Source organism: Apostichopus japonicus, chromosome 6 (genome assembly GCF_037975245.1).
Source record: "Apostichopus japonicus isolate 1M-3 chromosome 6, ASM3797524v1, whole genome shotgun sequence".
NCBI classification, from domain to species: Eukaryota; Metazoa; Echinodermata; class Holothuroidea; order Aspidochirotida; family Stichopodidae; genus Apostichopus; species Apostichopus japonicus.
The window spans coordinates 7,016,205-7,035,056 of NC_092566.1; the positions used below are offsets into that span (position 1 = coordinate 7,016,205).

Genomic DNA, 18,852 nt, shown 5'->3' on the forward strand with positions numbered 1-18,852 from the left:
AATAAGAAATCTATGCACTTTCTCTCACTGAGAACACTATAAACTCTCTCTCTATTGAGAACACTATGCACTTTATATCACTGAGAACACTATGCAATTAGGCTCTCACTGCGAATACTATGTAGTTTCCCTCAATAAGAAATCTATGCACTTTCTCTCACTGAGAACACTATAAACTCTCTCTCTATTGAGAACACTATGCACTTTATATCACTGAGAACACTATGCACTTAGGCTCTCACTGCGAATACTATGTAGTTTCCCTCAATAAGAAATCTATGCACTTTCTCTCACTGAGAACACTATACACTCTCTCTCTATTGAGAACACTATGCACTTTATATCACTGAGAACACTATGCACTTAGGCTCTCACTGCGAATACTATGTAGTTTCCCTCAATAACAAATCTATGCACTTGCTTTCACCGAGAACTCTGTCACGTTCTTTTCACTGAGAACGCAATGTATTCATCCATAGAGTAAAAAATCAATTTCTACAAAGAGAAAGAAAACTTCGTTGGATTTAATTAAAGTATACTAAATACATGGATAATTGACACCGAAGAAAACATTCCAACTGTACCAAATTTTTCAATCTATATCACAAGAATGGCATTATAAGATTGGTAACGCTTTTGCAGAGTATCTATGCTATGATCATAACATCACCGATCACGCAATTGTGAGGCAGTTTCTTGGAGAAAATGAACACATTTAGCCAGTCGAAATGTTACACATTCGATCAACCATATCATGAGTTAGGGACAAGATGTTGACACGGGGTTTTAACGGAAGGTGTGGAATATATTTCTCTTTAACTACGGTAAGTGGTATGTAATTGCGGGCCCCTGAAATATCTATTCAGACCTTACATAGATACGTCACGACTAAGCCATGAATAACGCCTTTGTTCGACATTCCTTTCATCATTTCAGCTTTTCTTTTAGTGTTTCATTGTTCACTCGTAACTGTAATATATTCTAGGAATCCTTGTTTGTATGTTGGACAGGTTCTACGTGTGAAGTTCATTATTTTTTGTAAATACAGCGAGGTGCCTATAGCCCTCGAATAATTGTTCTTTGATAATATTGGTCATATATATATATATATATATAAATATTTTCATTTATATATATATATATATATATATATATATATATATATATATATATATATTTATATTTATATATATAATTGAAAACGTAATGAGAAGGAAAATCCAGAACAGTGAAAAAACTTCCAGCCTCCACCGGGATTTGAACCCAGGCCTCCCGCTTTATATGCGGACACCCTAACCACTAGGCTATGGACGCTGATTGTATATCCAGAGTTTCGAAACCGGTAAGGAAGGTCGTAATTTCACTGTAGGCGTTTGTCACCTGTATCGAACAATACTAGGTGTGTTTTGGTGACATATTTGCCTTACTCTAGAGATCAAACATGATTCTAACCAACTCGATATATATATTCTTATTTCTTTACCATTCTTAACAGGGCAACCACCAAACCCGGATATGGCATCTAAACGTGCAGCATACAAAACGTTATGTGGTTTTCATTGCATTATAGCCATCTTAGTGACGATACCGATAATTATCTGTGTTACGATTACGATCATCGCGGTTTATGTGCGGCGATGTCGAACATCGCGTCTTCAATCTCTGCGTCTCGGTGTTAAGCTGGAAAACGTCATGGAGTTAGAGAGACGGATTGATTCGAATTCTTCTTATTACCTCTCTGAAGATTTCTTAACTAAGAAAAAAGCCGCAAGAGTGGCTGTAAGTTTATAGCTAAGGATTGTATGCGAACGAGGGGGGGGGGGGAGGGTGGGGTGGGTAGGGGTGGGGTGGCAAATTAGGGAATGGGATAGAAAGCCATATGAGGGGGACAAGCGTTGCAGTATAGTTATGGGTTTTTACACGTCATTGGCATTAACAAAATTATATAAACTAATTAAAGATCATTAATGGTTAAACTTCACCTTAACAAGTAGTTCATAGCCATTCACAGTTAAAGGAAATTCCCTGTCTGAGACACAATTGGTCGTCTGATAACAAAAGTCCCAAATGTCTGGGCATCCTTTTTGTTGTGTGTGTCTGGAGGGGGTGGGGTTACACCAAGAAAGTACAGTAATATTACAAACTTTGGTAGATTTGGACTCTAAAATTAGTGGGCAGTACTGATATATCTACATGTAACATCCAGAAAATCATTGCATTGTCTCAACATATCTACACATCCCCGAAAGAAACAATGACATCCAAACCATGTTTTTTGTTGTTGAAAATTGTACGTAGCGAAATGTGGTTGATTGTTCCCCATACTACAATTTGCTCTCTTAGAAAATAGGTTTTTGGCCGAACCGGTTACTTTGATAATATATCATTGCGATTAAGATAATATACCTACAAAACGTATAGGCTGTTACTTTGATAACATATCATTGCAATGAAGATAATATACCTACAAAACGTAGGCTGTAACTTTGATAACATATCATTGCGATGAAGATAATATACCTACAAAACGTAGGCTGTTACTTTGATAACATATCATTGCAATGAAGATAATATACCTACAAAACGTAGGCTGTAACTTTGATAACATATCATTGCGATGAAGATAATATACCTACAAACATGATAAAAGAATAACTTGTACAAGACACGATGAAATTAGGCTTAAACCTTCACGCTCCTTCATCCAACAGTTCATGTTCATAGGCGGGATTACGAGGGGGCAAGGGTGGAGGGGGGTGGGGAAGGCAAGGGTGGTTCTTTTCCCCAGACCTTGAGTTGGCTTTTTCTTATCCAGTTCGGTCGGTAAGTTGGTTGGCTATGCCACAGCAATACTGACACCTCTGCGAAACTTTTATACTTATTCAAAATGTCATTACACATGCTTTAAAAAAGATCGATCCATTGTGACGATATCTTATTTAAATCCATTGGTTACTATTAATGTCGCTTAATAAATCTGGCAACACTTTCGTGCAGATAGCATAATTACATTTCCAATACACAACTAGTACTCGGAAATAACATATAAATATTGCACCATATATTACATCTTGGGTCCTATAGTGTCCAAACATTTCTCAAAGACCTTAGACTCCTCCCCCATGTTTGCCCCTCCCCCCCCCCCACTAACACACATCAAATCCCGCCCCCTGTCTATGGTCTACCCTTATACCACACACAATGAGTTTAACAATTCAGTTCAGTTGCCCGGTCTACTATTTCCGCTTTTAGTTTAACTTTTTTCTCTCTATTTTTCCAGCATGAGTCGAGATGGGAGTTTTCGAGAAACAAGTTAATTTTTGACAAACTTCTGGGTGAAGGAGAATATGGCAGAGTCTTGCTGGCTCAAGCTCTGAACATTCGTGGACACACAGGATACACACCAGTAGCAGTGAAAATGATGAAAGGTAAAAACTATATATATACCATCATGAGGGTCTCGATGATGATGATGATGATGATGATGATGATGATGATGATGATGATGATGATGATGATGATGATGATGATGATGATGATGATGATGATGATGATGATGATGATGATGATGATGATGATGATGATGATGATGATGATGATGATGATGATGATGATGATGATGATGATGATGATGATGATGATGATGATGATGATGATGATGATGATGATGATGATGATGATGATGATGATGGTGATGATGGTGATGATGGTGATGATGATAATTATGATGATGATTATGATGATGATAAAAAACAATATATATATATATATATTTATATATATATATATTTATATATATATATATATATATATATATTGTAAAGAAAATCCACTTATACTAAAATATGTTCTTGGCCTTCATCAGCAATACTGGACAGTGGAATGAAAAGTATAAAATGTAAATGGAAGTATTACCCTAGATATGTGTGAGTGACATTGGTGTGTGGAATTAGTTCCACTTGAAATAAACCATGAAAGTACAGGAAGCGGATTAAGGAGCAAAGAATAGGAAGAACGGATTACATATGTTTGTGGAACTGATAGTTGTTAATAGGTCCAGAGTCTTTGTTGAGACCGGTAGATGTGATACTTAATACAACAGATCCAATCGATTTCTTTCCGTTTACGTTCAGTTACAGATTTGCAGTTAAAAGAAATTTAAAAAAACCTAAAATGTAATTTTGAACCCATCGTAGGATACAAAGAAAATGGCAAGAGTCATTGATCATAAGGTCACTATCCCAATTGCTAATATCTAAAAAACAAATCTGTATCTTCAAAGCTGGCTATTTTAATATTTAAATGATATATAATTTCCGAAAGATATCTGATATTAATGGACCATTCTTGTTAAACAGGAAAGCCCAAAATGCAGGCTTTTCTGGAAGATTAAAGTTCAAGTCGACATTTATTTGTAAGAATAAACCTGACTTGGGTCATCTCTTTCATAATAAAAATGAGCCCTCGTTGATACTAAACAATGAGTAATATTTAATAATAACAATAATAAAAACTTTGTCCAAGGATTGTCGTTTTTCGCACCAATGACTGTGAAGCTAGTACACAATTTTGACGCAATGAATCAAATTTGTAAGCTTTAACGTATTTCTGGTTTTATGGTGTGTTTCTGACAAAAATAACGAATTACCATGAAAATTTAGGACTGCACTGAGGAACTGATGCATATCATAGATTTAGCCTTAAATTAACATTATCCATAGATTGAGCGTACTTTACAAATGAAGATCTTGAAAACTGGAATAGTTATGGAAACGTGAATAACACATTATTTGTCTTTTCTTATGAACAATGAAAAATAAAATTCTGCATATATTCATCCTTCAAAATATTTTTCCAGTCACTATACAGCATAGAAGCTTTTTCATTAAACACAAATATTTTTATGATACTAACATCCCATTGCAATGGACGTCTTTAACATGAGTAAGTTAATTTCATCAGCGGCGTAACAATCAACTTCGGGGCCATGGGCCAAGGATAAGATGAGGCCTCAAAAGCGAGCACAGCGAGCAACCATTCAATAGGCCAATTGGCGGTTTGTTTTCTTACGGCGGGCCACTTTTGATTGAAGATTTTGTTATCTAGTGTTTGCTAATTGCTTATATCTTCAACGTTATAATCACACAAGACGTACACTTTTCTTTTTACAATTTTGTGTCTAAAAATGTTAAAGTTGAAGATTTACAGTCTAGAATCAAGGCAAGACCTTCTCACAACAGTCAATCGGCCACAAATGGACACAGGCAGACCATAGTCTTAAGCTTTTAAGCTTTATGGAAGACTTCCTCCACTTTGTACTTTTGTGGCAAACAAATAAATAAATAAATATTCACAAGTTACTCCGGAGGTCCTTATTTATACACCTGGCGGAAGAGCGACAATGGCGATTAAATGCCTTACCCGAGAACTGAGCAGGGCTAGCCATCCTGAGATGACACTTACATTACCTACCCATCATGTGACAACAACACTCCCCGCTTTAACACGTAAAGTAAAAACAAAATGAGCCTTCCCCCCCCCCCCCCCTTATGACGTTATATTGAAGTAGCCAATGACATCAAGATAGAGATGAATACTTAAGTACACGCATGCGCATGATAACCATCACAAATCATGGCTTTCTTCTCTGTTATGGAAGAAGACATTCGTACTTTTTCTTTGTTGGGGTCAATGTGATCATTTGTATTAAACTTATAAAATATGACATTTTTCAGCAAAATTTGTTATTTTCGTATAAATTTACCGATTCTTATTAATTTTGTTTCCCTTCAGATTCGGCATCACCAGTCGAAGTCAGAGATTTCGTTCGTGAATTGGAACTTTTGAAACAGGTTAATCATCCAAACGTTATTCGCTTGCTTGGCGCCGTGACGTTGAAGGGTAAGTGGTGGTACTCAAAATTAAAGGGGTTCTGACAAAACCTCACAGCTCAGGGGAAAAAAAACTGACATTTATAATCATTGGATTCATATAATTTAATTCATGCATGTTACATAATAATATTCTATTTCCGATTGGCCAATTTGTCACTGTGTAATTTCATCCTGCCCCCCCCCCCCTCTCTCTCTCTTCCTCCATTTGTTATGGTCGTACTTAACACGCATTTTAACGTATACAGTATATCCTCCTTGAGGCTGGAAGTTATCTTTTTAAAATAAAGTATTAATTTATTTATGTATCTATACTGTAATAGCTCCATGGTTTAACATTATGAAGACATTGCGGACTGAACCAGCTTGAAAACTTTCGGTGTCCTTTCATGTTAGCTGTGTTTTTAGCTGCCCTCAGTTTGGGAGTGTTAGCTCAGTGGTTAACGCCGGTGCCTTTCAATCATAAGGTCCCGAGTTCGAGCCACTCCAAGATTTAATGTATGTCGTCCAGTTACAGAGTTGCTGACAATTCATAATCATGGACGTTAAATATGAATCTAAGAGACTGACTTCGGTCAGCTTGCGGCTTTGATAAGCCAATGGTGGCTTCTTCGCGAGTTCCTGCTTGCAGGAGGATCTAAAATACATACATACATACATGTTAGACTTAGATAACAGTTTAATTTGTTTTTGTCATAATCGTCAACAGGTCCATTTTTAGTTATTGTCGAATACTGCGAACACGGCGCTCTTCGTAGCTTTTTAAGGGCGAACCGAAAGAGGGAGACAATTGTAAATGAAATTCAAGAAACAAATCATTCAATTACTCCAGTTGACATAGGAAGCCATGAGCTTATGTCATATGCGTGGCAAATATGCAGAGGCATGGAATACTTGACGTATTTAAAGGTAGGAAATAAATTGAAATAATATCGACCTAAGTTTAACTTTTCCATCAACAATTTCGTTATAAATATGGCCTTGTTTTGGTGGTTTACGAATATTATATGCGATCCATATGTTGTGATTTTTTTTTCTTAAGTAGTCAAACTTGTACAAATAACTATACAGGTTGAGCGCCCCCACCAGACTTATTTCACTATATATTCACTATATATAGTGATGTATTAATTGATACGTTGAAAAAAGGAAATGAATAAACCTCGCCCCTCAACCCACCATCATCACCATCATAAAATTCATCGACGAAGAAGTATGCATACAGTTGGATGACATGCCCGTAACCGAGAATTCTGAGCTTGGAGGGGCACCAACAATTTTAAGAGGGGGCTCAATACTCTTGTCCTGTAAACCATTTTGTAGACATAATGGTGGGCCAGATGCGAAGGCGATTGGTAGCCTGCATCGGGGGGGGGGGGGGTGGAGCATTTCCCATGTGTCCCAGCCTGGATACGATTCTGTGGGTGGGGAACATGCATTCATATAGTTTTTAAATGCATTAGAGAAACATAACAATGTGAGGGGTACCTCACAACAAAACAAAGAAAGAGTGATAAAGGCTGGGTGGGGAGGGGTGGGGAGGGGTGGGGAGGGGTGGGGAGGGGTGGGGGGCAGGTACCACATCATAAATTATTTCTATGATACTAATACTTTATAAACATTAGAAAACATATCTGAAAGGGTGCACGGTAGGAAACATTTCAGGACCGAACAACAGTCGTCTAATATTTGCATACTATGTTTATTTCAAAGTAGATCTTTTTGGCTGCTGCTGTTGCTGATTTCTGTTGTTGTAATAAAAAAAGGACTGTGATGTCTCGATCTCGATTGTCTGGACATTATTAAAAACCGGAAAACATTCCCTTCCCTGGATGGTAACCTATGCAAATCAAATAATGTTTATAATAAAAAAAAATCACTTTTAACGTTTGTTGTACGATTTTGGACCTCAGAAATAATATTGAAGTGCTTATTTGCTTGTTTCCATTCCAAGTTTGTTCATCGCGATTTGGCAGCAAGAAATATTCTTGTGACGTCAGATTACGTCATGAAAATCTCCGACTTTGGTCTCAGTCGAGACGTATACGAAGGAGATACGTACGTCAAACAGGGCAAGGTGAGTGGAAAAGACGACTAATTCTATAAAAAACAGAATATGTATATGTGAAGTTTATTCTGCTGCAAAGTATACGGTAACTGTGCGTCATCACTAAAAGTTCAACAGTTTGCTGATTGGAATCAGAAATAGCGCCACTAATTTTTTGCGGCACGTTAACACCGTTGTAAAAGTGAACTGTGTCCGAGCGTAATTCGGCACTTAGATTATGCCATTACTATATATATACATATACCAGACAGACAGACTGACAAATCACAGCCCCACCCCGTACACCCTAACCCCATTTAGAAAAGGAATCGAAAAATACTTGATCACCGTCGAGGTTATAGAGTGAAAAGACCAAAACGAGGCGAATTATCCTTTTATTATACTCAAGGGCGTAGGAACCGGGGGGGGGGGGGCTGGGGGGCCCCAGCCCCCCAGTGAAAAATGGGGAGGGGCGGAAGTATCATTCCGCCCCCCCGCTTCGCAAGTCAGAAAACCCCTTTTTCATTTTCAAATGAGAAAAAAATCTCATTTGGAGCACCAAATTGCATCTAAGGCCAGGTGAAAATGCAAAATTATATACAAAATGGAGTGGGTGGGTTGAAGTGTGCTATATTGCACCAAATTGCATCTGAGGCCACCTGGAAATGCAAAAAATTTCCAAAGGGGAGGGGTAAACCCCCTCCCCTTAGACCCCTCCCCAGGCCGGCCATCAGTCTTCAGCCCCCCCACTCAAAAGTACCTTCCTACGCCACTGATTATACTTAGCATATGAATACATTGAAGATTTAGATATTTTAACGCATAGTGTTTTTCATACCGCTCTGTATTGGTTTGCCAAAGTGAGTCAGTATTTACACTACACCCCCCCCCCATCCTGCCCCCCCCCCATTTTGTTACTTATACCGAACTATACCTTGGTACGCCATAGCTATATATCAGACAATACATACCAAGTAATGCTCGCTGATTTCATTGAGGGAGGGATATCTATAAGAAAAGTAAATTTTCTTCTCAACAACTGCTTTCCCTGTTAAGTGCTTTTCTTGTCATTTACAACAACGAGATTGCTCTAAAAATGCGAATTTTCCAGTTAATTTGTTAATTAGTTTATCTTTGCATTGTAATAAAATCCTAGGACCATATCGGTAACCGGATTGGTTTCGCATTCTAAATGAAAATGTCGATCGATAATCAAGGGTGCAAACACCATATTCGTACTTAGGGCGTAGGGGGTTGGGGAGGGGGGTGGGGGGAGATAAGCTCATATATCAACCAGAAAAGGGATTCCCCTTTCCTTTCGGATAGTTTGGTAAAACGGAGAGTGCTCAACTGTAAACTGGTATTCTAGGGTATACGGCAAATAGCCTACATGTTATATAATATGCATTCTGCGTTAGGATTTTTGTTGTTGTTATATCCTGTGTACCGATTGGGTGGGGCCGGGGGGGGGGTGAATACCCACTTTATTCTGGGGATTGAAGACTTCCAGGAGTATACGTGGTTGCTCCCTTGTCGATAATCCAATATAATAATTCAATTATATGGACGGTTGAATGCTAAATATAGTAAATATAAGTATTCCAGTCAATGAAATTTTGATGAAACGCAAAAAAAAAACATTTGTATGTTAATATCTACATCTCTTCATTCAGAAAAATGCTGCCCTCAGTTTATAAAGTAACGGCCAAGTATAATTTCGAAAATGATCCCCACAGTACTACTGTTACGGCCGTTTCTGAAAATCTATAGCATATTGTTGGAATATCAGACCGCCTTTTGCATTTGGTCAAACATTTTAACCATATGTACCAAATATACCTCAATTCCATCATTTCATTGTCCCAGATATATATTTTCATTTCGGCATTGATTTGCCACAAAGAGGACAATTTTGAAGAAAAAAAAATATCCGCAATTTTAAACGTTTACTTCATAATAATAATAATAATTTTTAAATCAAACATTACTATTATTTTTAAAAATATTGTAAAAATTACATTTTTAAGAGATTTTATTATCTACAAGAAAGTAACAAAATCAACTGAGAACGTTGCTTTAAGAAATATATAAACCGGCCACTTCCGTTGCCCTTTTTTAAATGCTGCTGCACGACCAGTATATCAACAACACTTTTCAACAGACTAATATAGAAAGTGTAAGTGATTGTCGAAATCGTTCTACTACTATTCCTAAAGTGATTTTACGTCATATAAGTTCAAGCATTGAGCTCTAAATGTTAACTAGGGTGTTTTTTTTTAAAAGTATCTCAGCGTTTTGTTGCAGGCCTTAAAGTGGCTGAACGGTGAAGTAAAAGATACATCGCTCGATGAAATCATAATTCAACGAAGCCTCTCTCTTGTCTAGTTCATACGTTTACTATGAAAACATGCATTTAAATAAATAATCGGTTATTTTAATCCAAGAACCTCCCACCAGAGTCGCTGAAATTAAAGATCTTTCAAATGAAAGTATTAAAATGAAACAACAAAACATCGCAATTAATACCTGCAGAAGTATTACACTGAGAGGTCTTGCATATTGACAACTTTAAAAGTTATCTTTCACCCACTCCCCTGCCCCCTCCGCCCTACTCCCCCACCCCCAAGGGAAAGAGAAACGAAACAAGTCTATCTGGAAAACTACCGTCCCCGTGAATGAATAACTTACTGATTCGCCCCTTTAAGGATTTGTTTAGACACTTGTTTCTGTGTGTGGAAAGGGGAGAAGTTGTCAGTCCTTACTATTAAAACTTAAGTAAATCAATGTATCTTAGACAAGTCGGGTCAGTTGTTTTAATGTACTTAAACGTTTTAGAGTAACACGATAAATTAATCCAGCGGTGGGCTTAAAAGGCTAGACTAATCCAATCATGTAAATCAAATCAAACCGTCTTAGCAAAGGTTGTATCAAACGGTGCTTTTTGAAGAAAAAAGAAGAAGAATCTAGGGTTTGATAGAATGTCAATATGTAATGACATTGCAGGTTTAGTGCGTTATTTAAACGACCTAGTGTTAAATGGGTGTTCATTTTTACTGCAGAGGTTGTCTTTCCTTTTTTTGGCAGAAAAATTAAGAAATACATCCACTTTCTTGTTTGATTATATGCCACTCCCCCCCACCCCCCGGCCCCGCCCCAAGAAAAAATATAATAGCATACTATGCCAACACTGTCTGTTGTCACGTCTTGACTAGTAAAGTATTTGTTATTGAAGTATTGGCTTACATCATGAAACTATATGTGAATTATATAGTTATCGTTGTATATGTTTTACATGGTGTAAACATGTTTATAAGACTGCTGGTTTCAGACACATTTATAGTGAAGTCCATATTCTTACTGAGTTTCGGACTCTACCATAGTTCCTTGTTCTAGTACTCGCCCTTAATGAATGACATGGTTTACTCGCTCTCAGGACATTTTGGAAAAATTGAGTACAACTATATAGACAAACTGCACCATTACGCACTCGTATTCGCTTTTACAGCCTGGTACTCCGGCGTACTCAAATACTCCTTGTACTCTTAATGTTGTTGTCCTCGAACAACAAGTCTGGTTTTGAATAATAATATTATTCTCTCAATCCCTTGTCTACTAATCCCCTTACATCTATCTCTTTGTGTTCACCATGCTCATTAACATGTCTGTATATTCTGTGCATGTTTATGTCACTTCTGTTACTGTTATACTTGTCATTAAGCCTCTGAAGAAGATCCTGCTAGGATCGAAACGTCAGGCCATATTACGTAACATCAATCAATAATGCCGTTAGCTTGTATTTCATTTTCGAATGATGTCATTTTCTTTTATTTTCACTTCTATAGGGAAGGATACCAGTGAAATGGATGGCTGTAGAAGTTCTTTACGATAACATATATACATCTAAAAGTGACGTGTGAGTACTAATTCTTTTAACACACTATACTATGGCGAGCCGGTTATTCAACATTTAGACCAAAATGGGATGATTAATCGAGAGGACTGAAAACGCCAAGGGGGAGGGGGAGGCGGCAGTCAAGATCAGAACCGGTAAACTTGTATGTTTAATCGATAAACCAAATGTATCACTTACCGTAAACTGGTTCATCAGTACTCAATTGATATTGTCGGTCGATATTAAAAATTACTTCGATAAACAGACTGAGAAATGTGCTATTAGATCATTCACATACCGAGTTCATTTGATAAACTAGGTTTGTAACTAAACGTCCAGTTTCATCAACGATAAATCCGAGTATATTACTCGAAGATCCCAAATCCCAATTTGTCAGACAAATAATCCGGGTTTTTCTACTTATTGAGCATTTTGCTTGTCACACTCTATTATCATCCAGGCTCCAACCTCCGTTCCACCCATCCCGTCATGCAATTGTACTGGAAGTATTAAGATAAACACATATGAATATTCATGACGAAACATCAAAATATCTTAAAGGTGACCAGTATTGCCCTTAAATTTAGGCCGTAATAAAATATGTCCAAACTCGTTAATGTGTTCAAAGTTATATCCATCAAAATTATTCCCGGATAGAATAAGGAGTGTTAATGTTACATTCATCAAACAAACAAAAATATATATATTTTTGAACTTGGGTCGAAAATTTGTTCAAACAAACCGATTATTACTCAAAACAAAGGACCAATTGATCAAATTATTGATCAAATTAAGACAACCTCCCATAGCTTTTGTTTCACTAAAGTAAGGTTAACGAGCGAATAATACTGATGAACCTGTTCCAATCCTCAACATTTCGGCTCCCAAACACTTTATTTAGACAAATTGGTATTTACCACATAGTGTAAAAAGTGCCAACTAAGGAAATGTAAAAAAAAAAAAAAAATCGACCTTGTCTTCTACTATTTTGCTATTCGATTGGGATTTAGATATCAAGCAACGTAAATGATCAACCCCAAATATATCTGTAATGTCGAAATCAACCCCCCTCCCCCCCCCCCCAAAAAAAATCCATTACTTTTTCACTTATCAACTTATTAATATTTGTAGGATGGTCGTGCCCTGTGGGGATTTTTTTTTTCATTTTTTTATCACTTTACTATCTTTCTTTCGTTAGATGGTCATTTGGAGTTTTACTCTGGGAGATGATAACAATGGGTAAGTTTAAAAAAAAAACCATATAAAAAACCCGTCAATTTATAGCCGATCTCACAATTATTCGTGTTCAAGAAAATTTGTATGAAAGCCCGGTCATTGTAAACATACGTCTGGCGACGATGCAATTAATTTTGATGTCTATTCTCTTTGGCGTACAACATATCTGATTTCATAAACAAGACTGACGAATAACAGATGTTTCTCATCTTAAGAGCGAGGAAATTGAAAAATTTACATAAAATCTACTTTTTTGTTTGTAAAAGAAACATTTGTCAAAAATATTTACAACCTTTCCTCCCTCAATGCTTAGCTTAAAGTTGCTTAAAGTTTTCTCAGATTGTAAACAAGACAAGCTATTTCTCTTCTTTTTCGTGCAAAGGGTCTGTGTAAAAGGATGTACTAGGATAAAAAAAAATACAACTTAAAGGGTTTGTGGTGATTTCACAGCAGAAAAGCCCGAAAGACTATCTTTACTAGACGTGAACGTTGTAATCCATAAGCCCTCAATTCGGGCTTATCCCACATTCGTGGTCGCGTAAGCGTCGTAAAAATAACTGCCCGATTATTAGTATTATTTCATCGTTCCCGCTGCAATTTTTCGATACATCGCTTTTTCTTTTAACGGTGAAATATTATATTACCTAATTGAGACATTTGCAACGAAATGTATAAGAAGATAATAGTTATGTCAAATATAGCATCACTGTGACATCATCAATATTTTACATTATATCAACATCAATATAAATCACACATGTAGGCTACTAAGGGCGTCTCCCATGGTTGTTAGTAGATAAAGTTGACGATCGGGGAAAAGGGGGGGGGGCGCGGATTTAGCCTACAGGCATACTAGCCCGGAACCGGTACACCGCCGGATCCGAAGCGCCGAAGGAGAGGTGCAGAAGCCGTGGATTCCCGTTTGGCTACAATTTCGTGTGGCACAATTCGTGAGGCACCAATGCCGTCGCTTCTGTTTTAGAATTCCTTTTTACAGTTCTTCTTAAAAAAGGAACTCTATTTCTGTAAAGGTCACAGCGCCGCCAGTTGGATCACTGACCAAGTATACACATACTAAAGGTTGTAACATACTTTGCACGTCTTTTCAATTAATACCACGACATCTCATTGACCATTTAGTTATAGAATAAATAAAAAATACAATATAACCGTTAACATTTCAACGAAGTTAGCCACCGTTAAGTAACCTCAATATCGTAATGCAAGACTCCCTGGCATATTTATACCCTAAATCTTCCCTCTCAATTTAACATATGTGTGATATGATGCGTGGTCAGCTAAACTTTAGACGACGTTTGCGTTTAAAAGTCGGTCACCTAAGTACCAGGTCGGCCAGTTAGAAAACAGGCGATTAACATCCAAATTAGGTTTAGTACGCACCCCCCCCCCCCCCACCCGCCTCTTCCCATCTCACCTTTCATTTTAGAGCAAAACAAGAAAAGCTCAATTTTGAATAAAATGGAAAAAAAGGGGGGAAATTAATATTGTAATCGCTTTACATCTTTAATATACTGCTTTAAGATTTCTGTAGCTTTAACTTCATCAAGGTAGATAATTCATCTCCAGCGGAACAAAACTCACAGCCTCTACTTGGCAATAATAACAGGAAACTTTAGCTTTTTTCTTTGGTTTTGTTCAATTTCGTAACTAATGTAAGAAGAAAAATGGGGGGGGGGGGGAGTTGTAAATCCAAAATGCACCCCAGTAACAGTGTAATGAATGATATGCCTTATAGACCATAAATACGGAAAAATTAGTATAATGGAAAAGGTTGTTTTTAAAGTAAATACATCAAAAGTAAGATTTGAATGACTCGAGGAAAGTATCTGTCATTGACGGAGGCGAGAAATATAGGTCAGAGAGAGTCTAAACTTAAACTAAGGAAGTGAAATTCACCGAATAAGAGGAATGAACTAGCCATAAATGACCGCAAACATTTAATATCTTTTGAAGGAAAAAACAAAAGAGGGGAAAAAAGCAGCATAAGAAACTGAAAACGTCAGGGTTTAGGTTATTGTGGAGAGGAATAAAGATGCTATATAGGAGAACTATGAAGAATCATCTTGGATGAAGGAGGGCGAGAGGGGAGGAGGAGGGGAGGGGAGCTGGGAGGGGGGTCGTGTTAATTCTATGGGAACGACTGGTAGAGCTGGTAGAGTAGGAGTATATACGCTGGTTAGCCTATGTGTATATACTAGTGTACGTTACACGCATGTTTGTTAGATAAATATTAGAAAGTATAAAGTGTGATGAATTGGAAGTGACGAGATTTGAACCATCGTCCCATTGACATTGTTGCATTATGACGTCATAAATGTCCCTTTATCACGTTATTATCCATCGTCGTTTATAACCTTCCAACAAGCATAGGCCTATACTATGTTTTGCTAGCCATTTCTGTATTAATCTATAGTTGGAGATTATATAATAAAAAACATTCCAACTTATACACAATTAACGATGAAACACTGCACACCTGCACGTAGAGCTGTTCTTCAATGTACGTTTTTTACTCCGAGCAATATATCTTATACCGGCTGTATTCCGTTCATAACTGCGCTACGCCCAAGCAATTGAGTACTATATAGAGGAGAGCCAAATGTTAGATATCTTTAACATACATGACTAGTTTACAATCGTCCGATTCTACAACAACCAATGAGGGCTTTTGACTTCGAAAAGCCGGTCAAACTAATGTTTTGGTATTATAATTTATCTTCTTAAGATGCATTTTGCTTGCAGTCATCTGGCTTTCCACCAACTGACATTTTCCAAGAATATTTACAAATTGATCTTGATCGGAACCAGATACCGCCATCTTCTTGTAACGCCTCTATTTTAATTTCTAATATAATGTATTTTATCTCTAGGCCTACTTCAGACCTACTTAGACAGGGGAAACGCTAACTACTGACAGAAGAACCTAAAGGCATAAAACAGTACCTGTCCAAACTAGTTTTTCTGTATTTAATTCTGACAGGCTAAATGGATACGATGAAACGTGCTTCAAATTCGATTAACAGTCTGAGTCTTCCACTAACGAACACCTGCTAGCTGTCGTCTGCGTCTGTTGAAAAAGGCGGGAAAGTGGAACGTAGGCTTTCACAACTAATTATTGACCTAAATTTTGTTTCTAGGCCACCCAAACAGCTATGCTCCTTCTTTCGTTATAACGTAACGTGAAGGAACACATCAGAAGTCGCACTTTTGCAGTCGAGAACCTTTTGTTTTATCCCATCGTTCTCATGCATAGTGAGGATCATTGAGATATTGTAGTCGGTTGGTTATCGGCTATCTCAGTTGCCATAGCAACGGTTGCCATGGTAAAAAAATTAATGTTCCTGAGTAGTGAGTCTCGAGATTTAATCCATGGTTGGGCCGAGGGTGACCGGAAGTCCATATCTGTGTGAGATTGTTGTATCTGCAAATTTGTGTCAAAAATTCCACATACACGGCTGGACCGATTTTTCTTTAAACTTGGTAGAAGGATGCCCCACGATAGGTAACTTGTGTCTCGTCCTCTCACAAACGGGTCAATGGTCAGGAGTCAAAGTTTTAATTAAATTAAAAGTGATTTTTTGCTTTAACTCTAAGGGCAAGCTTTGAATTGACATGCAACCCTTAATTGTGTAATGGGAAAAGAAAAATATTATCAAACTATGACTAGTCTTATCTGACCTTAATCAATTTTTTTTTATTAATTGGAATGTTTAACTAGAAGCCGTCCACAGACACTTGTCTTAGGAGATTGGCGAGTCAGGAACACGCGTATCAGTGGACATGGGCTGGGCACATGTCCGTCACATACAGTGTTTATGCCCTCTGGCAACGGTTTACGCACGCTACCTTGACCGCATCTGGCCAAACTGTGGCCCTCTCCCCCTCCTTCTCCGTGGACATCTAGGAAGACTTGGTACGGAATCATATCACACCATAGGCTAAACAACGTCTTCCACTTACACTAATTATAACTATCAGTTGTGGATGAACTTAGGCTTTTCAGTTGCGTGTTATAGGTATGAGTCGAAGTTGTTGAATATACCTATATAGTGTCGCAAACCTTGTTGACTCCTGCCTCGCACCCCGGCCCGGGCGTGTACTCCAGGTTTAGAAACACTGGCTTAGTTACACAGGTTTGCCAATCATTAAATACTTTTCAATCCAGTTTTATCTCTGAGAGGTAGCTGACTGTCGGATGATGACTAATGTCGTTAAACTTTGCGTATACATGCATCTCCAGCATAGCGTCACTCCTTTTTACAAGGATTTAGATGGTTTCGGGTAATTTAACTGGCGCAGGTATGTGTCACATGAATTACTCATAACTATTATACTGTGAAAGAACAGACTCAATAAGTGTCATGGTCCTTCTATAGTTCCCCATTAAGACGGGAGCGCTTAGAGCTTTGAATGAACAAATAACCAACCTTATGTGCCTTTTCAAGTAAACTATTCCATGTCTGAAGATGACAGCTCAAATGAACTGTTTCTTTACATAAAACTCAGACTGAATTAATCCCCAACAGTCACAAAACAGCTTTTCAGAGGTTGTTTTTATTCAAGTTTACCGAGTTTCACAGACTATTGCCGAAGAATGGCACTTCCTGGTAAACTCACTCGCCATGCATAGCAAACACGTCAGCAAACATTTTAGGATCACCATTTTATAAACTTATTACATTCAGCGAGTTCAACTTGGGGCCAGTATGGTTGATATAACGTACGAGATAGCTTACCGTTATTAACGACCTCATTTATCACATTATAAACATGACTGTTCGATGCATTTGTCATGAAATAAGTTCAATAACACTAATCCTCCCAACCCTAACAGAAACAAATTAAGACTACATACCGTACAGTGCCATTGTTATGAAATTATAGAATAGTAATCAATCTGCGGCAGGCATAGAAGAATCAATTACAAATAATGATAATGATGATGATAATAATGATGATGATAATAATGATGATGATAATAATAATAATAATAATAATAATAATAATAATAATAATAATAATAATAATAATAATAATAATAATAATAATAATAATAATAATAATAATAATAATAATAATAATAATAATAATAATAATAATAATAATGATAATAATGATAATAATGATAATAATAATAATAATAAAAATAATAATAATAATAATTTTCCCCTCCATTTATTGATATCTTTCGTTTCAAATGAACAATCATTTACAATTCGGATTTGCTTCAAATTATATAAACGATTACATTACGACATAACAAAATAACACTTTTTTTAAAAACAATATAAAGAAACAAATAGAATTAATGGAAAAGAAATTCGCATGTCATATTAATAATCATAACAATAATAATAATAATATTCCTAGTGTATTTCGGTTATCAAACTTTTAAAGTATAATTTTAACCAATGCACTTGTGCAACTAACGCTTTTTTGTGACATGGCTTTCTACGGTAACCTCACTCATTAACAGCAAAGACACCGAGTCTGAAAACCTCTGAACCTCTCGGCTACCATAGCTTAATGATACTTCCTTATGTACCAAGCGTGAACAGTTGGCCTGCAGCCAAGATACGGCAAAAAAAAATAGCGTGCCAATACAGTTATAGTTTTTACCCAATTTGGGAAATGGATTAACGATCGCATTATGCCTGAACTACTTACTCAGTTGAAATCATTATCAAATCTGAGAGCGTTCCAAACGAATATAAATATTGTTTTTTATGTAGGAAACCAAAACAGTATACTAATGATTACTAATT

The 18,852-nt window shown here is 37.0% G+C and overlaps 1 protein-coding gene and 1 non-coding gene across 2 annotated transcripts in view; one reads left to right on the top strand and one right to left on the bottom strand.

Annotated features, from left to right (window-relative positions):
* Window positions 1-18,852, top strand: part of LOC139969268 (proto-oncogene tyrosine-protein kinase receptor Ret-like) — a 45,322-nt gene that overhangs the window by 22,484 nt on the left and 3,986 nt on the right. The window contains exons 8-14 of the mRNA XM_071974183.1: window positions 1,496-1,779; window positions 3,281-3,428; window positions 5,794-5,901; window positions 6,601-6,800; window positions 7,846-7,968; window positions 11,781-11,851; window positions 13,029-13,069. Coding sequence (XP_071830284.1) covers window positions 1,496-1,779; window positions 3,281-3,428; window positions 5,794-5,901; window positions 6,601-6,800; window positions 7,846-7,968; window positions 11,781-11,851; window positions 13,029-13,069 — 975 coding nt within the window. The remainder of the gene's footprint in view (window positions 1-1,495; window positions 1,780-3,280; window positions 3,429-5,793; window positions 5,902-6,600; window positions 6,801-7,845; window positions 7,969-11,780; window positions 11,852-13,028; window positions 13,070-18,852) is intronic.
* On the bottom strand, window positions 1,243-1,314 carry Trnay-aua (transfer RNA tyrosine (anticodon AUA)). The gene has a single exon. It is a non-coding gene; the product is annotated as a tRNA-Tyr (tRNA).